Below are 22,372 nucleotides of genomic sequence, written 5' to 3' on the forward strand. Positions count from 1 at the left end.
ATCAAATAGCTCATTTTGAATCCTCACATGTCCTTATATTTAACTGGCTGATTTGGCTCAATGAGAGAGGCAGCAATCGTTTTTTCATTGTACTATATGGTACATGATTTGATTGCCTTATCTTGCCTCATATCCCAGCATACGGGGTATCAATTACTGCTAAGCCTAAACCCAATGAAATCAAGATTGGGTAAAAATGAAGCTGGAGTTTCTAGCTGTCAATAATTTCAAACTGCTACAAGAAAATGAATGCATGAGAAGGCTTACTTCCTCTAAAGTTGAGGAACTACCCAAATAGCTCTATTAAATGTATTGCTTATACATTGTATCTTTTCCTATATCATGCCTAAAGATTCCTTTGAAGCTTGGAGCTTGGTTTCCAGAAGAGGTGTGTGTGTGTGTGTGTGTGTGTGTGTGTGTGTGTGTGTGTGTGTGTGTAACTACACATATTACTTTCAGTGTAGAATATATTAGTCTGGAAAAAATGGCTAATGACAGAACTATCTTCTTGAATTTTATTTTCCCAGGAGGCCCAATAATAAGATGATTTCTTTTATCTTGCCCTCTATCAGGGGGCATAAAAAAATCCAATGTTCCTGGATTACTACAAGATCCAGACTTTTGCTTTTAATTTTATTTCTGATTCAAAGTGTTCAGTTGAAACCAATGAATCTTAACCCTGAAAATGGTTGATAAAAGAGTCAAACTCTTAATTCTGAAAAATTTTATTAATGATGTTAAGTGTATGGCTTGCATGGTAAACAGTCACAATCCAGATGAAAAATGGAGCTATATTATACTTATTGTAAATTATCTGTTACTAAGGTTGCAGACACTTCAGTGGTGAGGACTCAGTTCACAAATGGATATAAACACAGACTGTTACTAAGCTTCCTTCAAGTGAATAAATTTTATGCAACAAAAAATCTGTTTAAAGAAAGAGTACATGGAATTCTTTGGCGTCCCTTTTAAGCACTCTTTTTTTTTTTTTTCAAGACTTAGGTGGTTTTGAGAGATATCTCTTATCCAGGGATGAAAAAAATGAACAGAAATGGGACAGAGGTGAAAGAATCTTCAGAGTGTCACCAATATTCCATGTAACATGTCACCTCTAAATCAGATCTGGGTTATGTTCAGCTTACAGCAAAACAAACAAACAAACAAACAACACATGTCCCCAAAGAACAAGAGACGATGACTTCTGTGAAAATGATAAATTCCCTTTCAGCAGCACCAAATGTTGCACAGTTAATTTGAAAAATGAAAATGGTGTTCTTTAAAAGTAGTGAAAAATATCAAATCATATCTAGTTTCATCATATATGAATTCCTATGCTGTCAGCTAACCACCGGTAAGATGCTAAGCATATGTTGGAAATGAACTTTACAATTTGGGGGAGGGCACTAGGGGGTGAGGGAAACTGGGAGAAAAATGAGGGAGGGGGTAACAATGTTCGACAAGAAATGTACTCAGTACCTTACGTATGTAACTATAACCCCTCTGTACATCACCTTGACAGTAAAATTAAATTAAAAAATAAAATGTACATAGCCAAGAAAAAAAAGAGTAGGACAATACCGTTTTCTTTTCTCTTTTTTGTTCCATTTTCTTAAAATGTCAAAACTCAACCAAGAGAATGGTATTCCAGGGTCTGCCCAACTTGCTACTGGGCACCTTTTCTTCTTTATCTCCCATCTCCTCTCTTCACAAACCTTATCCCGCAACACATTTGGACTTCTAACTCATGGTGTTTTCCTTCAAACAGCAATTTTTCTTCCCATTATCCTTGGGAACCTTATACTCCGTGGGGCCTTTAATACACAGTGTGGCCTTTCTATTCAGGACTTCCAACGAGCTTCTTTCTCATTCCTGAACTCTCCCTGCTCCATGTTTGTTAGAGATGGATAGCTTTTGCTCAGTGTTCCACAAGGGACTTTTAAATGCCATGAACGGAACTGACCTGACCTGGTCACCATTTTGTTTTGTTTGTGGCCTGTAAACTGCCTTCTCTGTCCCGCCCGCTCCCAATGGTGCCATCATTTTCTCAGGCACACAGGGCAGTGGCTGTGTGTTTTTCTCACACTGTCGTTAGCTTGTATCTATTGTGACATGCCCATATAAGCATACAATGTGTGTTGACTGGACTTACCCCTTCCTCACTGTCTCATCCCTTTTTTCTCCCTTCCCAGACAAACTTTATCCTTGAAGTGTTTTTGACGACACTCTTCCCCCTTCGCCCTCTCCATTCATACTTCCCTCCCACCATGAAAGGAGGACTGTCTTTGAGTGTGACTGTTGCCTCTCCTGCCCAATTCTTGGTCAGGTCCTCCTGATTTCATCTCCACCACAGTGCTTCCATTGTCCATTTATAAGCAACTGACTACAGCTTGAACTTCTATCCTGCTTTTGTTCTCTTCCGATCATGTTACCTTGCTGCTTGCCAGAGCAATCATCCTCAATGAAGACCGTTCTGCCATGTTACTCTATTGTTCCAAGTGACTATGGACTATGGACTATTACCAGAAGCTCCCATTTCTCTGTCTGATATCAAATATCATTTGTTATCTCAGTTAAACTTGCTTTTTCCCCCCAGACCTTGATTTCCTCTCTTTCCCCTCCTGTGATGTTTTGTGGCAAAACAGAATTCCTTACGATTTCCAGCATACTTGTTATCCTTCCCACCTCCACAGCCCACTGTGCTCTTATGAATCCCATGTCGATTTCTCCTTCCCTGATGCACATACCCAGACTCTAAGTATTATTTAAATATAAGCATGGATTTTATCTCACTAATGAAACTTTTCCCTCATCTGATGCGTTGCCAGTCATCGTCCTTCCTTGAATTTGAGTAATACTAAACTTGGACAACTTCATATCGATCTATGTTGTTTCTCCTCATGTACATGTCTTTCCTCTGCTACTTGACTGTCACCAAATTATTTGATTCATTTACCTCTGTGTTTTTTCACATCAACTGATGTGGGAAGAAAAATAATGCTATTTTAAAAGCAATTAGCATTGGTAAGGAGAGAAAAACACTTATGTGGAATCTATGATATACCAAACAGTGAAGGCTGAGTGACTGAGAGGGTATGGAAATTAATTTTATCTTATGTCTTTGTGGGAGAATGAGGATATTATGTAGTGCACATTATATCATGTGTTTGAAGGAAGACAGAAAAACTGTTACCAACATTCAATATTGGCTGGACATCAAAGATCATTTGTTATCTGAACTAAATTTGTTCTTTTCAGACTGGAATTTCTCCAACAGGACACCAAATACATATAGTCAATTAATCTGTGAATATATATTATATTATATAAATGTGTGTGTGTGTGTGTGTGTGTGTGTGTGTGTGTGTGTGTGTGTGTGTGTAAAATCTAAACCATTTATATTATATAAATGTGTGTATATGTGTAAAATCTAAACTACTGCTGTTTCTCTGTTAGGTAATAAATGAGAGATTACCTAACAGAGAAACAGCAGTAGTTTAGATTGATACACACTGGTGAGCTTTTGTTTCAAATTCACTCTTATTGCAAATAGAAACTAGTTTACATTTAGACTTGCTTCACTTCATTAAGGAGTAATCTGCTCTAACACCAAGTTTACTCTTGCCTGTTTGTCAGGCTTTTTGTTGTTTTGTTGGTTGGGTTAGCTTGCTACAAATTTTACTTCTTTATTATAGTGGAGTCAGGGATGGAAGAGCTATATCATTTTGCTTAAAATGGTTTTGTGGCTGTGTCCGGTTTATCTGATATTGTTTTTAATCTCCAGGAAGAGTCACTGCTTCAGGTTTCTCATGCATAGCATCCATGACTTAATTTTTGCAATCCTGCTTTTGATGAATGCAACTCTAGTCAGCATTGTATTCAGCTTTTCACATAAGATAATAGTCTGGAATCTGCACAGCAGGCATATATTAGGTTGCTTTTGTGCTAGATTGGACTGAATGGTTTCCATTTTGAGTCTGTAATTTTAGAAGTCACACTGGCAAGATTCTTGCAAAAATCTGCATACATCTCTAGCAAGACTGCGATTCTTCAATAGATCTACAGGTCTACTGGGGAAAAGAATAAACAGTGGCTGCTAATATTGCTGCTAAGTATGAATGCTGGTATATCACCCAAATCTCTCTTTGGGGTAATGCAGTTATTTATGCTAAAGAACTTATTTGCATTCATTGAATTCAAGCTCTAACATAAACCTCCGAGTATTCATTAGGAAGCAACACAATTCCTTGCCTAGTTAGACAGACATTGCTAATAGAATCCTTTCCTATGTTTGGTGTCACTTATCAGGAAATTTGAATAATATGTGAGTGAAATTTCTCACTTTCCTAGTAAAAACTATATGAGAAGTCTCTGAAACTATCACCAGTCCTGTGTATTAAACCAATTCATTTCTAAGGAGCTGCAGATGTCCCATTTGTTGATGATTAATCAACTTAATTTTAAATGTTCAGCAGAAATGTATAGCAAATGGTTAGTACTTTGAGATTGGGGTAGTAGATGCACCTGGAAAGGTGTTCTGGAGGTGTCTATACTATTGGAGCTTTCTCTCCCTCTACAAGGTGTGTTGCACAGTGTAATGTATTCCTTCTCAGGATCTGCATCCTGGGTCCCATCAGGGCTGCAGTACACACTCGAGCCCCATCCAATAGCTTTGGGCCTTGACAACACTGTTTCTCTACTCCCACTGACTGGGCTAGATTCTCTTCCCATTCACTAAAAAGGGTTCTACTTTAATTCAGAGAGAACATACATGTGACTATCTATATACTTGAGTGCCATTATGCTTTGTCTGTTTGCCTAAGTCCTTTTCCCTACCCTACAGTCAACAATTTTCTTGAATATCTCATGGATATTTTAATGCAATACTGGAAGCCCCCTCCCCCAACCCATGGTAGTTAGCTTAGAACTGATTGAGATTACTAGTAGTAATTTTATTGTGCTTAGGAGAAAATGCTACTTCTTCGCATTTCACTGTATTTAATGGGGAAAATACGCCTTACTATTTGAAACATGGATCCTATTTCCACCAATTACTGATTTCCAAGAAGCAGTTGGTTTGTTTTTGAAATCCTCTGTGGATAAAAAGATTTTGGAAGACTATTCCCTGATAGCTAATCTGTCAGATGGCTAAATGATATGAGAAGCTGCATTAATTGATGTAGTTACACAGACTATCAACTCTAAAACAAATACTACCTAAAACCTCTCCCTGTTTTTCTCCATTTAATACAATATAACAATGACTTTAACCAGGCCACACACTTTTGGAGTAGTCTCTACAATTAGCTGAGAGAATATGTCTGCATTATATAAAGAAGGCAGATATACTACAGCATAAGACACAACACATGACATTAAAATAAGCAATAAAAAAATCCAGAGTAAAATAAAACATTACCTTAGGATCATGTATTCCAGAAAGCTCTTCATAGATCTTCTCACCTACCATGACAGCAGCCAAGTTTGCTGTGTATGTAGAAAGGCAAAACATACAGAAAATGGCCCAAAGGTTCATTAGAAATCTTCCAGTCCAACATTTTGGGGGTTTGATGGCTACTGTTCTACCAAACAGAAGAGCATAACACACGTTCAAGGCTGAAGAGAAGGAGAAGACTTTACTTCTATTTCGCCCTTTGGGCGTCATACCAAAGGGGCTCTTCCACTCATACAGAGTGAGAAAGATGGCAGTGATGTGCAGCGCCACAAAAATCCCCAACCACATTGTCCAGTGGAGTGGCCACATGAAGGCTCCAATAGGAGCTGCTGTGTCTCGGGTCCTCACTAAGATGCCCAAGCTGGTGGAAAAGAAAGGACTGGTGAAATCTATCACCTGGCTCCTTGCAGTATTGATGCTAAAAGATGTGACTGCCATGTGGGCAGTCCCACTTAGGAGATCACCTACCAGCCCTGTCCAGTGTCCATTTTTCCAGGCTCCGTACTTTCCATCTCCAACAATGTACAGGTCAAAGTCAAAATTCATGTCTTCTGCTAGCTGTTCGAGAAGATCAATACAATAGCCATAGCAGCACTTCTTGAATTGGATTGGCACAGTGTCATTACCGCTATGGAGACTACTGAATAGGCTGTCCAATATGGAAGAGTCATTAGTCATCGGGTCTAGACAAAGCTGGCCAGCTGGGCATAAGCCTTCATCATCTACCTCCCTTGTGAAGACAAATGGGTGCTCAATCAGGGTCACCACTCTTAGGTGTAACTTATTTGGGTGTTGGAAGTGGGTCTTGTGCCTCTGAGCCTGCTCTGGCCATATTCCATAATCCATGACAATTTTCCCTCCCTGCCAGCTACCCAAGCGGGTCCACATTGGTTTTCCCATAGGGTCATGCTGAAGATTCCAGATGAAAAAATTGTTTTCTGAGCTGATGATGGTGGAGCCTTTCACTCTGACGGAGCCACTGAGTCCTCGGAAAGTGGTGTTGGCTAGAAACCTGGCAAAGAGGAGCAAAGGCAAAACAAGGAAGAGAAGTAAGGACAAAAGCAGGAAGTAGTGCTCATGTTTGCTTTCTGTTTTTCTTTTTTTTCTTTTTTAATAAGGAACACGTCACGAATTTGTGTGTCAGCCTTGCGCAGGGGCCATGCTAATCTCTGTAGCATTTCAATTTTAGTATATGTGCTGCCAAAGTGAGCACTTCTTTCTGTTTTAATGCAAAGAAATTATGATTTTTTTCTGTAAATTTGAAAAAGCCAATGCTCATATTTTCTTCAAGAGTTGACAAACTAGGATAATGATCCTATTTCATTGAGTGAATGAGATCTCACCTTCAAACTTCAAGTTTGAACAGCCTAGCCAAGTGCTTCACAACTGGATTTACTACAGATCTTTTAATTTCTTGTCAAGAGATGTGTTTATTGTTTGCTCTTGTAAAGTGTTATATATTTCTATAGTTTTCCAAGGTTTTGTAGGTTCTGAGAATCTTTAACATATCTTATTTCTATTACTTACTATATATGCCCATAGCAAAATCTGCTCAGTAAATATATTTTGATGTGGGCATAAGTTTTCGTAAGTATAGGTATATTTTTATAATTGCTTAAAAATTTGCACTCATGACATTGGAGAATAGCCAGATCTTGTTTTCCTTGTAGAGTAGAAACAATTAGCATATCTCTCCCCATGAGCCCAGTCAAAGCTGCAAGTTGGATGCCATCCACAGAACAAAGAAAAGATGATAAATAAACTTGGAGTTCTTAGGATAGCCTCAGGCTACCCTCCCTTGTCATTAGAGGAAAACAATTGGCCCTGGCTATAGAGAGTGCTTCTGCCAGAAGTCACAGAAAGGAAAATTACTAACTAAATGATATACTGGTTTCTCATCCTGTGAACCAAGGCCTTTTCAGTATATATTCTGGTATAGACTGGACAGGAAAATGCTTGGACTCTGTCTTTTTTTGAGCTTGGGACTATGGGACAATCAGGGATAACACATACACACATACCCATGTGGTATCTCTGTTCACCTTCATTTGAATATTGACCCAGCTACCTTCTAGTATTGACTTTCACCAGTTATTTGATACTAATCTTCATGTTTGCCCTCAGCAAAATGAGTAAGTATAATCATCTGCTACATTTCCCAATATCGAACACATATTCTAAATATGGTACTATTATTTAATACTCAAATTATTTTCCATTCAATGCCATCTCCAGGTTACTTTTATTAGAATTTTCTATCCAAATAAAAAATGCTGCATTATATAGACCCATAGGAGTGGCTCAAGACCCATTTCAAGTTTAAAGGAATTAAATCAAAATACGTAATGCAGGACAGTAGATATTTTGGGGCAGCAGAATATATAAATCTAGGTGCTCAGAAAAACACATTATCCAATTGCCTTTCATAAATATTACTCAGTAATTACAAGAATAAATAGAAGTATCAAATTGTGTTACCATAGAAGGAACATAGAAAAATCAGAAAGTATGCAACACAGACTAATTTTCATTAGAGAGAAATGTAAATCACATTTGAAGATGCTACTGTCACTAAATGTAATGGCAGCATTTATTTTGGTAGATTGCATGTAATGGCAATTACTCACATTAGGCTCCCCAGTGGGACTCTACCACTTAAAATAAATTTTATTTTGCAACAAGTAATGAAGTCTCAGCTAGCTTTGACTTCAAAACAGTTTTTTGCTTCTTCAGAGAAGCAGGGAGTCAAATCATTTATAGATTAATCAATTGATAATTACCTGGGTACTATAAAACATGTGTGTCTAAGTGTGTCTCATAAAAACTCTCCTTTCAGATTCCTTAAAAAAACATAAGTACAAACACATTTCCTGACACAAGATAAGGAATAAAGCCATTAGTAGGTTAATTTTATTTGGTCATTCTGGTGATCAGAAAGGTAAAAGGAAAGTTAGACAAAGAGGAATCTTAGCATTATTTTTAGAGTATGTGGAGCTTAATGATATAGCTTTTTTTTTAACTAAATGGACCCTTGAGACATTTTCTCTGACCAAAAATATACCATTTCAGAAAAAGGTGCTAGAAATCGATAGGAGTCTTTCACAGATATAGCCTCCTTATGAGTAAAGTCTTTTCCCCATTATCAGTGCTAACACCTAAAGCAGCCATGGCAGAAGGACAAAGCTCAGGGTCTTTGAGGCTGGCATAGGTCAAAGAAGATAAATCAGTCTGGATCTGAATGTCTCCAACTTTCCTTACCCAGAAAATCGAGTTCATATTTTACTGTGATCAGACCTGAAAAATTCAGCTCTCCATTTATGGCAGAGTATTTGTGCCTGTCTTATTTCCAGTCTTTCAGTGATGACAAATTAAAATAAGCTCATTGATGGCCTTTTGTGATAGTCACTCCATTATGTATTATTTGTAAAGCAATGACAATGCATAGCTAAGGAAGAATGCTCATTCCTGAGTTCAGAGATCAAAAGTTTCAATCCGCTTTTTGCTTTAAATGAATTCTGCCATTTTCTTTTCTATCTTGCCCCTTAGGCTTTTCTTGAATAACAGGTAATAGGGATGGGTGTTATTTTATTTGTTCTGCAAGATAAATGGATACAATGGTATACCCCTAATACTTACGGTTGCAGAAAGGAAAGACAGAAAGTGAATGAGTGATTTAAACCAGTGTGACAGTTGTGGTGATGTAGGAAAACATGGTCACACTAGAAAGGAGAAGTTAGAAACTTGTAGATTCTACTGTGGAGTGCCAAGGATGGTTAGTGAAGAAGATGGAAGAGTGGTCTTTAAGAAATAATTACAATTGTCTAGGAAAAAGAAACAGCTGAGAAACAACACTTTCAGCCCAGAGAGACACATGCACAAAATAGAGAGATAGAATATAATGATGGAAATAAGATTGGAGATAAAAGTGGGAAATGAATTATGTCAGCACTAAGGCCATACTGAAGGCAATAGCTAGCCATTGAAGAAATTTTTGGGGAGGGACGTGATTATCAGATTTTATTTTAGATTTTTTTTGCCTCTTTGGTAGCTATAGAGGACGTAGTATACAAGGAGGAGGCTAAATATAATTCCAAATGTGAGGAACAGCACATCTCGCTTCTTTCTCTCCTTTTCTCTCCCTCTGTTTGCTTTGGGAGTTGCAGGAGTGGAAAAGAGGTTATATAATAAAAAGACATTTAATCTCTATAAAAGCGGTGATTTCAAGAAGGCAAATGCCAAGGACTGTGTTTAGTTCACAAACCATGCTGAGAATGTATGAAATGCGGGTTAACAAAAGGTTACAAGAATAAGACCTGTAGAATATAGTAGAATATAAACTTCATGTAATCCCAAAGAGAAATGTGGATAAATAATCTTAAGTTCCTTTAGTAGAAATTTAGAGCCTGCATCCAATTGCTCTGCCCTGGATGTGTACTCTAAATAGACCTTCCAGATTCCGGATTATGAAGAAAGATAAGAACACAGAAAATCTAAGAAGGCAATAAGCATAACTTGGAGAGCAATGTAGAAAAGTATTAGAATATAATAAAGGGCAAACAGGTTGCATCTAGACTTTAGAGGCCTCTTCCACATGTTTTATGATCTTGAATTCTATTTTAATAGTAAAAAGGGAGCCATAAAGATTTCTGAGAAGTATAATGCCATCACCAGAGGTCTGTATTAGTAATACTGACCTAGAAGCAAGTAAAATGTATATACAACAAGGAAGAGATGGTGACCTGGAGACCAGTTAGAAGAATATTATAATACCTTTGTCGTTCTGCAAGGGCTGTAGTTTAATCCTCCACCTTGCACACGGTAATGTTTAAGAAAGCAATTCAGCAAATCTCCCAAGACACTATTTCACTTGAAAGAATGAGGCTCCTTAGTTAATTTTGCTTTATGAAAAGCTCCTGATTATATCACTAGTTAAGAATAAGTGTTGATTTGTTTAGCAGCTAAGATAAAATTTGTACCTTGAAAACTGTTTAACATGTCTTGGTGACATTTCACAGTACAAGAAAGATCTGCATTTAATATATTTACGATCTATTTTATAAGTCATATTTGTACAGAAAATCTCGACACATATACAATTTTTTCTTGTATATTGAAGCAAGTGACTAAAGATGTTACCAAACATCTTTGTCCATTTACTAAAATTTTCATTCAACAATACTCACTATATGGCAGGCACTATCTCTCTCTCACCTCCTTTTTCTCTCTCTCCATATATATATATATATGCACACATACATATATATGTAAATAAAGACCAGTCTATTCAGTTTATAGTATAAGACTGAATAAATATGCTTGTTGGTAACATACATGAAATATTATAGAGCATTAAATGCAAAAGAGGAAAAATAAGACAGTAAAAAAATCTTACCTCTGAGAAGGTAATATTTGAATTAAGAACTAAAGAGAAGAATCCAGAATAAAGTTTTCTAGGTAAAGAGCATTCCATGTATAGGGGAATACGGGAGTATGTCTAACATATTCTCTCCATGAATATGTTAATTCATCAACTCCCATTGAAAATGAAGTCAAAGAAGTTTGGGAAACACAGCCTTTCTTTCATAGGTCATTGTTATGTTTGTGTTTTCTCTCTGTCTATAAGGACAGTTATTGGTGAAGTTTGAATGAAGAGATGTGATCATATGACTGTATATATTTTAACAGGACTCTCATGTTACTGTGTTAACATATGGAAGTGCAAGGCAGAAGCAGAAAGACCAATTTGGGGCTGTTTTACATCATATGCAGATAAAAAGTGGTATGGTGTGAACTGCAGTTGTAACTAAGGTGATTCCTGATTAGTTATATCTTAATATGTTTTAAAGATGGATTTCCTGATGGCTCAGACATGGTGGGTAGATAAAAGAGAGTCATGGATGTTTTGTTTCTGAGCAACTGAATGGATGGAGTTACCATTAATTGAGATAAAGAATTCAAATTCTCTGTAAGAGAATTAAGTTAGAGGTGGAGGGAAAACTGCCAGGGACTTAGTTTTGTGAATGTTAATGTTGAAATATAAACATTCAAATGAAGATGTCAAGTTGGATCATGTGGAATTCAGAAATGAAGTCTATACTGGAGATACAAATTTGAAAATCATTAATCATGCCATTGAAGAACAGCGAATGATGTCTCAGTGAGAGTTACTATAGATGAATAGAAGCATAAGGGAAAATATGTGGTACTACAAGATCTGGTGAGAAAAACTAGTCAAAAACACTGAGAAGAAAAAACACAGCTGTTGAAAATGATAGGTTGTGATGTATTCTAGAAGATAAATACAAAGGTCTTTCAAGAAGGATGCAAAGATCAAGTATGTCAAGTGCTTCTCACCATCAAATTTGGACAACATCAACCATTGGCTTATCAACTTATAAATGTGAAGGTTGCTGGCAACTTCCATTTAGTAATTTTAATGATATGTTTTAACCTAATTCTTTTTTTGAGAGGAACAAGAGCTGCATATTTAATGGTTACACAGGTTCATACATGAAAGATGAATAATGCTGTGGATGAATGGAAGGGATGGCTGCACACAATGTGGCCATAGTACATTTAAGAAGAAACAATGCCTCCACACAGTATGGAAACACCTATATTCCTTAAACCTGGGAAACTCAAAAAGGATTGGCAGCCACCTTAGGCTACATAACAAGTTCAAGAGCATGCTGGAATACATTGTAAGACCTTCAAAAGGAATAAGGAAAAATCAAATTTTGGACTCTGAATTTTATCAGAAATGTAACTGACACATGTGTATATTTTTTGTATTGAAATAACAAATTTGGAAACTTTTTTTTGGGGGGGGGTCCAGTCGTGGGGCCTGAATTCTGGGCCTGGGCGCTGTTCCTCAGATCTTCAGCTCAAGCTTAGCGCTCTACCACTTGAGACACAGTGTCACTTCCGGCTTTTTTCTTTTTTCTTATGTGGTGCTGAATAATTGAACCCAGGGCAAGCGCTCTACCACTGAGCCACCTTCCCAGCCCCCAACCTAATTCTGTAATGGAGCAGGTACAGGGGGAAATGTGAAGAGAGAAACTAGAGTTAATTCTTTAGAGGGTTATTCTGTAAAGAAGAGATAAAAATGGAATAGTGATGGGGAGAAAATCAAGCAAATATCCATATGGATATGTATTGTAAATACACATATGTCTATACATACATTTTAGCTAGATAAAGAAATAAAGCTTTTATGCTGATGGGAATGACCCAATAGGAATTCACAGGTTACGGATATAGAAGAAATAGAGAATTACTGACACAAAGTGTTCTTGAGGAGGAAAAAATTGTGCTTTCAGACACAAGTTTGGTGTTAGCTGTGATAAGACTATGGACAAGAGAGAAGTCAGAGGGTGTGTAGGGGCCTGGGTCAGGTAGGCGATGGGTTTGATATGGGAACTTTTAGATTCTATTTGTTTAGAATATCTTAGAGGCCTATTATAGATCTCATTATACTTTCCATCTGTAATTCATTGGGAGAAGGTTAATTATGTTTTCAAAATGAAACTGAAGGCATTCATAAAAGTGAAGGTGTCTTGGAAGGTGGCTCAGTTGTAGAGCGCTTGCCTTGCATGCATGAGGCCCTGGGTTCGATTCCTCAGCACCACATAAGCAGAAAAAGCCAGAAGTAGCGCTGTGGCTCAAGTGGTAGAGTGCTAGCCTTGAGCTGAAGAGCTGAGGGACAGCGCTAAGGCCCAGAGTTCAGGCCCCAGGACTGGCAAAAAAAAAAAAAAAGTAGAGAGGGCAAGGACTTCAATAAGAAGTGTTTCACTTAAATTTTGGTTGAAGTGATTATTGTTCTGATTTCCCACTGGAATTTGTAGGAGTCAATTCTAAAATTATCTGAACCTGGAACTTTAAAAAACTCTTTAATCACTTTCATCAATCTATTTCTACATTTCTGGATCAGTTTTGGCAAATGGTTTTTTTTTTTTTTTTTAAATTTATTGCTATTCTCATACAACGCAAGAATATCTCCTCAGCTTGTTACCTTTTTTTTTTCTTCTAAGTCTCTCTTACCTCTTTTAATTTCTTTGGATGAGGATACTTTTTATATTCACTATCTCTTCTTCAATATTGGAGACATTTAGGACTACAATATGGCATGGAATTCCTTTCTTTCTTTCCTTCTTTCTTTTCTTTCTTTCTTCTTTCTTTCTTTCTTTCTTTCTTTCTTTCTTTCTTTCTTTCTTTCTTTCTTTCTTTCTTTCTTTCTTTCTTTCTTTCTCTCTTTCTTTTTCTCTTTCTTTCATTCTTTTCTTCCCTTCCTTCCTTCCTTCCTTCCTTCCTTCCTTCCTTCCTTCCTTCCTTCCTTCCTTCCTTCCTTCCTTTTGTTTTTGTCGGTCGTGGGGGCTGAACTCTGTGTCTGAGTGCCGTCCCTCAGCACTTAGCTCAAGGCTAGCACTCTACCACTTGAGCCATAGTTCCACTTCCAGCTTTTTCTGCTTATGTGGTACTGAGGAATCGAACTCAGGGCCTCATGCATGTGAGACAAACACCTCTACCAGTGAGCTACCTTCCGAGACCTCTTTCTTCCTTTTTATTTTTGTTAGTTGAAGGACTTGAACTTAGGACCTGGGCACAGTTCCAGAGCTATTTTGCTCAAGGTTTGTGTTCTACAGCCACAACTCCACTTGCAGTTTTTGAGTGGTTAATTGGAGATAAGAGTCTCATGGGGATTCTGTTCAGGCTAGCTTTGAACCATGATGCTCAGATCTCAGCCTTCTGAGTAGCTAGGATTACAGGTGTATGTCACTGGTGCCTGGCACATATTTATTTTCATTGTATTAGAGAAAGTAGATTTAAAAATGTTTGCTGATTTGCAGGGCTAGGGGGAACACATATGGAAGACAAAGTTTCTATCACTGATCTAAGCCTCTAAAATGCTCCCATTTTCTATTATGGTAATTTCCTTTGTAGGAAAATGCATTGAGTTTTATAAATGTCAAATGAACAAAAGAAAATAATTTATTTTAACTTCATGTATTAAATGAAGCTGGTTGGGTATGTCGTTTGGTCTTCTATGTTTCTTGTGTATGTGGGCAAGTGTGTGTGTGTGTGTGTGTGTGTGTGTGTGCATGCGTGTGCAAACGAACACTTAGGCTTTAACTCAAACCTTTACCCTCTTGCTTGGCTTTTTTCTTCAAGGCTGGAGCTTTAATACTCAAGCCACACCTCTACTTTTCAAGAAATATGAGTTTCTTGGATTTATCTGCCTTGGCTGGCTTCAAATTGTGCTTTCAGACCGTAGCCTTCTGAATAGCTAGGATTATAGGGGTAAGCCATCAGGACCCAGCAGCTTCTTCTGCAGTTTTCATGTCTTCCTTAGCAGATCTGACTGAGAGCATATACGAAGTTTTTATTTCAAGTGTATCTGTTTATATTTTTGTTTAGTTATTTAAAAATGTTTTAGCTATCATATTGCACGCAATGTTTAAGTGGAGGTAGTATTCTGGTAGAGAAAACATTCCATTAATTTCTTGTTGTATTTCTTTATTTTTTAGCTTGCACGGGGGAGCTTAAACTCAGGGCCTTGTGCATATTCAGTCATTTGCTTTTTGTTTTTGTTTTTTTTTTCTCATACTGGTACTCAATTGCATAAGCCAAACCTCCAGTCTGACACTATGCTGTTAATTGGAGGTAGCGTCTCTTGCTTCCAAAAGCAATCTGCCATGTTCTCAGTTTCCTGAATAACTAGGATTACAAGTCTGAGACACTGGCACCTAGCTTTGGAGAATGTGTGTGTGTGTGTGTGTGTGTGTGTGTGTATACACATATATGGATTTGGGGCTAGGGGTTGAACTCTGGGCCTTGGTGCTATTCCTAGGCCTGGGTGCTATTCCTGAGCTTTTTTTGCTCAAGGCTATAGCAGTCTACCACTTGAGTCATTAGCTTTTTGGTGACTAATTGGAGATAAGTGTCTCATGGACTTTTTTCTCAGACTAGTTTTACTATGCTTCTCAGATTTCAGACTCCTGAATAGTTAGGATTATAGCTGTGAGCCACTAATGCCCAGCTTGGATGCATTTTTAATACAAACAGATTAGTAGATATGTATCTTCAAAAATGCTTTATTGCTTTTAGATTAAAATGCAACAGCAATATATACAAGGCAATATGTTGGAAGTGATCTGTACGACTTGGGGGAGGAGGGTAGGGAGGGAGGGAAAGTAGGAGAAAACATGAGGGAAGGGGTAACAAGTTGGACAAGAAATGTACTTATTACCTTTCTTATGTAACTGTAACCCCTCTGTGCATCACCTTGACAACAAAAATGCAAAAAAATTATATATAATCATCTAAGCTCATATTTAGAAGTTAATGGATCATAGAGGCTGAAGCAGGAGGATCTCTGTCTAGAAACAAGTTATAAAGCACACATGTCATCAATTTACTTTTCTATTTTATAACCACCAACATTCATGTATGAGAATGTCAGCTCCAAAATGACAAGAGTCGTCTTCAGTATATTTCACTCATGCTAGCTCAACAAATGGGCATTGGTTGGATGGACAGAAACACTTAGACATATGTCTTTATGGAGGTGTGATCAAAATAATATGCTATCTGTAGTCATTCCACATAATTAACCTTTAGTAAATCACCTTGCAAATAAAGTGTTACAGATCTTTCAACATTCTTGGTGCTCTAAGGCTTTTGGTCTACATTTAGTTATGATATGCATTTGCTCTAACAGGTGGGGAACGAGAGAAAATAAAATTCCTTATACCTGTAAGTATGTCTATGTAGTCTACCCTGAGAAATGATTTTTCTCGTCTAAAAGCCAAAGCTGAAAAATGCCATGTTTTTGGTGCCTTCATTAACATTTTAAAATGTTAACAATTCTGTCAGTTCACACTGAAAATGACACTGTGAGAAATGAAAGCTTGCATAATTCAAATACCCACTAGTCATGGCTCATTATCCCCCCTGGCTTTTATTATGTGGTGAGGAAGCAAGGTCAGCCTCACAGAATTTAGGGACAATTAAGAAAATTACTGTATGCAGATGTGACTTATGGGCTGAGAATAACTAAACTTTCTAAAAGACCGAATTAAGCAAAATAAATAAAGATGATGAAAAATCCACAGATGTTTTATGACTTATGTCGCTTTTAAGTTATTCATTATAGAGAAGCCTTCCGGGGATTGGCCCATTTCCGCTGACCCTTTTCCTGAACACTTTGAAACTTTCTCTTTGACTGCATTCCTCAGGGAGTTTAAGATGTCCTAGGCATATTTTCTGAAGTTCTTTGAGTTCATTTCTCAAACACTTCCATAGGGATGAAAATATTGTCACTGACCCTTCTACATTGTAGATTACCACTGGGGCTCTAAACTTCACATTCTTCTTTTACAACTTTCAAAGCTTGTAGAATAAAAATGTGGAAACAGTCATGAGGGTAAAGGTTATCATCCAAGTTTCCACAAAGAAAAAAGAAAAAGAAGAGAAAACTAGACAAGAAGCAGGTAAAAAAAAACTCTACATTTATCTACCAACTACTTATTTTCTTCTAAAGTAACAGACATTGGAAGGTATAAATACAATACACAGTCTCTTTTCTTTCTTTCTGCATTGGTAAGGTCCAGTGAGTATTTATTAGTTGTCTGCTATATTCTAGGACTTGGACTATCTTGAACAATTGTGCTTCTCTTTCATAGAGTTTCTATTTTAGCTCAGAAGTCAGATGCACAGACAAATAATGACGGAGGGATGGGCTGAACATAAAATTTGATGTTCAGAGTGCCATGAGATTCTTGTGGGAGCAAGCATGTAATTTTAATGTAAATTAAATCTTGGTGAGAATGATCAGTTGATCTTGATAAAATGAATCCCTAAGGTTTGTCTAGCCTGACAGCAAATATTCCTCTAGGTGGCTTCTAAACATTTTGAGCATCCAAACAGAATGATTTTTCTTATGCTCTCCATTTTACATGAGACAGAAAGATGCTAAATAATTGAACGTAGTTTTCACTAGTGATGTTTCCTGCCTGCTGTTCATGATTGTCCTTCTAAAAATAATGACTGTTTGAAATTATAAAACAAAGCTTTGCTTCTACATTTGTGGTGAAAGAGATTGCTTTTTGTCTTAGACAAAATCCTGAACCTCTACTGTGTGGTATTGTACAAACAATAGATTAAATCTTGATGGAAGCTGTGAAATAAAACTTTTACATAGATTCACCTTAAGGAAATTGAAATATGATAGGGGGGAAATGGAAAGTTCAAATGATATACAACATTTAATAGAATTATTAATAGATTCCTAGAAATCCAATTTGACTTTTTTGTAGTTTGTTAACAGCATTAAAAATTTTAGCTAGTGTTTAATTCTATAATATGTATGGCTTTTAGCATATTGTCTTGCATAAAGTTAGGTAGATGCTCAATTTGGAAGTTTCCTTAACCTTTTAAGATCTTCCTGCTTTTAAAGGTAAATTTCCCTGCATTCTTCAAATCAGTCACTGTTCTAAGAGTACAGCTTAAAACTAGGGTCAAGACTATAGGATAGCTTTCCCCTCTGAAATAGAAATAATTCTTAACTTGTCCTCTCTGACTGTAAGTGGTCCTTATCTAGGTCCCTACAAAATATACTTTAAAGATATTCCCCTTTGCCCAAAAATTACACAAATTATTTTGGATGAGAGGTAGTGTTTAACTTAATAGGTTTTTTAGTATAGCTTCAGAGTCAGATTGAGGTACTGAATAGAAAGGTACCCAATTAAAGCATGCACATATAATTACTATGCAAATATAATACACAATACTATTAAAATATAGTAATACTCTTGTGAAACTTTTGCTTGTATCTAGGTATCTATTCTCCTATGTGTATCTATCATCTATCTATCATTTGTCTGTCGATCATTTATCACTGTAACTCCATGAATAACAAAATCTACTCATATCTATTTTATATAAGTCGATTTAGAACATGGGAAACTAAGGCTCAGAGAAGCTTTGTAACTTTTCCAGGTTATGATATTATTAAGTAGCTAAAATTTGCTCTCTTTACTATTTAAGCATCAGGGACTGTGAGGAGGAAAAAATCCATTTCCTGTGCACTTTTCTTTGTTCTGGGTATATTGAGAGATTTGTTTAGGTCTATGGATATAGAAAAGAATAGGTAGGAAAAGGACTATTCCTTGTGCAACCACTATGAGCCAAATGTGGCATTACTTTTCATAAATAGTTTCATGACATGTTTGTTATGAAACTTATTTTTTAGTTTAGAAACTTGACAAGAATCCAAAAATGAGTAATGAATTAAGTAGACCTGAGTACTTTCTCTATATGCTGCACTTAGAAGTCTAGAGAGCAAATTCCAGATAACAGATCACAAAATGCTAGCCTTATGCACACCCTCTCAGAAGTTTATAGTTACTTAGAATCAACATTTCTGCAAGAGGTATAGATAGGAACATTTGACTTCTTGTCAGAGATACAATCCAGGATTTAATCCAGGCCTTGCATCCTACCTTGATAAATATTGTCCTGATGTGAGATTCGTAGTTTTTACATCCATGCAGTTCATCGTGCTGGGAATGAGAGCAAGTTCAGGCTGGATCATGGTGGCTGTGGCTACAGCCCTTGCAACCAACTCCATGGCATCTTGTACGTAGTATTCAAAGAAAGACTGTGTTGTTTTTCCATGAGCAATGAGCCCCAGGGGCAGACCTTCTGTCCTCAATTCTTCTACGTTCTGTGAATCTCCCAGCACCCAGTGAAGCTCAGGGGGTGTTAATCCAAACTGGGTGGCCATTTGAAAAATCTGCTGGATGCTCTCCATGTTGCAGCCAAACATCACGATGGTGGGTGTGCTGTTCTTAACGTTCTCAAGCTGGACCTGCAGGAAGCTTAAGAGGTTGTTGGTGGAGGAGAGGCCTGCAGTGGTGTTGATGATAGACCCGAGGTGGAACTTGGAATTATTCTGGATGAGGAGAAGGAAGTCGGTGATGTTCCAGTCTTCCCGGCACAGCAGCAAGCTAAAATTGTACCAGTTGTTCATGGCGAGGATTGAGACAGTGACATCAGCATCAGAACTAAAGGAATTTTCTAAACTCAGTTGTAGGTGGAGGGGATTCTGTATTTAAAGATATGAAAAAGAAGAATTAGAAAGCATTGGTCAAAAAGTATGATATAGGGAATTTTTTGCTTTCTGATGAGCCTAGAGCTTGGTTATTATTATTTCTCTCTGCGATATTCAAATATCCCTAGGGTAAGTTTCCCAAAGTACGGGAATTTTCTCTCAAAAATGTTTTACTATGCATATTTGAGATTTACAACATGATGGTAGGGATGACACGGAGATAGGAAAATGGGCGGTTTGCTGAAGCAAAGGAGCAGATCCATCATCTCGCATAATCAATGTTTATTTGTGGTAATGTGGTTGGAATTCAAGTCTTCATGCTTGTGAGGCAGGCTCTTTACTTCAGAGCCACCCTGCTTGCCTGGTTACTTTTTTTTGTATGTGTGTTTTATTATAAAAATACTGTACAGAGAGGTTACAGTTACATAAGCAAGGTAATGAGTACATTTCCTATGGAGCATTGTTGCCTCCTCCTTTGTTTTTCCCCCATCATCCCTCCGCTCCCCCAAAGTTGTGGAGTTAGTTTTCAAATAGTGTCTTGTACATCTCATTGTTACAATGGGTTAACCTGTATCCTTATTTAAGCATTTTGTTTTTTCCCTTCCTTTCCCTTCCTTGTATATACAAGATGGCAGGGTCCAGACATAAAATACAGTGAAAACTGGTTATACCATAGGAGAAGAACACACAAAGAAACAAAATGACTCTTACTTCCTACCCCAGTGTGTACCTGGACTGGTCATTCTGAGCACATTGAATTATCAAGTTAAAATCGTTATCTTCCCATGTTTTGTTAGAGGAAAGATAACCCTAGGTGTCAACATGAGAGAGAACAATCATATATGTTATCAAGCTTGTCTTTATATTTATATAGATCACAATTTGTAACTTATTTGTTAAGCATCTCATTTAGTTAAGAAATGGAAAGATACTACTTTGGCTTCCTTTTAAGGTTAATGCTTGCAAGAGAGGAGGCTGGGGCTAAGGGCAGAGGAGTAAAAGAATGAAGGAGGGGAGGAAGGAGAGGAGGCAGGCATGACTTCATTGTGTATCTTACAGAATTGAGAACTATAAGGGAAGGGGTGGGCTGAGGAGAATGAAGATGTTGAAGGGATGACACAGATCAAGATGCATTGTATACATAAAATATTTTGTTAAATGCCAAAAAATTAAATACATGACCTACAAATAAGATAAGTGTGGGAAGGAGTGGGTTGAGAGCGGTGGGTAAGAATGTTGAAAGGGGTGACATTCCTTAAGAGGCACTGGATCCACAAACTGCCTCGGTGAATGGCAACTCCTTTGCACAACTGCTTAATGATAAAAACATTTTAAAAAGTTAATTATAGAAATTTTAACCCCTCTGTACACCACCTTCACAATGAAAACAATGGATATATTGAAAAACTAAGCAAAGGAAACATGAGATAATTTTTGTAGTTAAAGCAGTGATACAAGAAAGGAAAGATCATTGTAATACATCTGTCTCGTGTTGTTCTGCAATGAATATTGATGATTAATTTTTTAAAAAGTTAATTATAGCTGGGTGCTGGTAGTGCATGCCTATAATCCTAGCTATTAAGGAGGCTGAGATCTGAGGATTGTGGTTCAAAACCAGCCCAGTCAGGAAAGTCCATGAGACTCTTTTCTCCAATAAGCCACCAGAAAACAAGAAGTGGCGCTTGCCTTGAGCTGAAGAGCTGAGGGACAGCATCTAGTTCCAGAGTTCAAGCACCATGACCGATCAAAAAAAAACCAGGGTAATTACAGAAATTTTAACATAGTTCTTTTTTTTTCTTTTTGCTTATGTGGTGCTGAGGAATCGAACCCAGGGCCTCATGCATGCAAGGCAAGCGCTCTACCACTGAGCCACCTTCCCAGCCCCTAACATAGTTCTTGTACAAGGAAATGGGGAAGAGAAATGGATCATAGTTTCTTATACCCTAGCCACTTGAGCAACATACTTCTGATATGTATGTAGATTTCTTTTCATTATAGACATCAAGATTAAGAGTATATAGTTTAATTCACATTTTTGGATCTATTGATCCTGGATTCTTGCTGTGAAATTGTGCTATTAAACACATTTATGTAACTTAAACCACAATTTCATCTACTCATGGAATTCATCCTTCAATAAAGGAAGAGTACTTTAGTTAAGAAAAATCACAAATTATTAGACATGTAGGTGAAATACAGTCTTCCAATGTTAATACATTTGTCATTTGATTTCCCCATAAGCAGATACATGACACATTTATTATGTAATGATGATATCTTGAGAATGTTTAGTCCAGGGCCTTACTCATGTTCTTTATGCAATAAATATTGATCAAATTGAAGTAAATACGTTTCACTTGGGACTTGCTGAACTATTTTTAGGAGCTTGCTAAACATTCAGGTCAACAGAAGAACAGGAGTTTCTCAGCTAAATTTCAAGCCTTGAATAAAAGGAAAGCAGAAAATAAGGATGAGCTTTTTTGACCCACCAAAAATGTGTACTAAGGGAGAGGATTTAAAGTCTGGGAGTGTACCTTAGCGGGCAAAACCTTGGGTGTGATTTCTCAGTACCATCTCCTCCATAAATTGAATTGAACTTTGAACTCTTAGAAGCATTGAAAATTTTTATGCTTTTTTTTTTAAAAAAAAAATTAAGGATGAGATTCTGATGGGGTTAACAGGAAGAAAACTATGAATACTGGCAGAAATGAGAGGACACATGATGGTCGGCAGGATGGAATCGTAAAACTTACTCTAACTCTTATGTCCTTTTAAGTTAAACATTTGAGTAAGGCTTATGTTGACAAAAG

General features: G+C 37.1%; 1 protein-coding gene and 1 non-coding gene across 2 annotated transcripts in view; both read right to left on the reverse strand.

The window, feature by feature from the left end:
• Grin3a (glutamate ionotropic receptor NMDA type subunit 3A) overlaps window positions 1–22,372 on the reverse strand; it is a 142,544-nt gene that overhangs the window by 74,221 nt on the left and 45,951 nt on the right. The window contains exons 2-3 of the mRNA XM_042697173.1: window positions 18,952–19,556; window positions 5,417–6,464 (exon numbers count right to left, since the gene is read on the reverse strand). Of these exons, the coding sequence (XP_042553107.1) occupies window positions 5,417–6,464; window positions 18,952–19,556 (1,653 nt within the window). The remainder of the gene's footprint in view (window positions 1–5,416; window positions 6,465–18,951; window positions 19,557–22,372) is intronic.
• Window positions 6,562–6,665, reverse strand: LOC122124308. The gene has a single exon (XR_006150520.1). It is a non-coding gene; the product is annotated as a U6 spliceosomal RNA (small nuclear RNA).

This window comes from Dipodomys spectabilis, unplaced genomic scaffold (assembly GCF_019054845.1).
Source record: "Dipodomys spectabilis isolate Male_0828 unplaced genomic scaffold, ASM1905484v1 ptg000006l, whole genome shotgun sequence".
NCBI lineage: Eukaryota > Metazoa > Chordata > Mammalia > Rodentia > Heteromyidae > Dipodomys > Dipodomys spectabilis.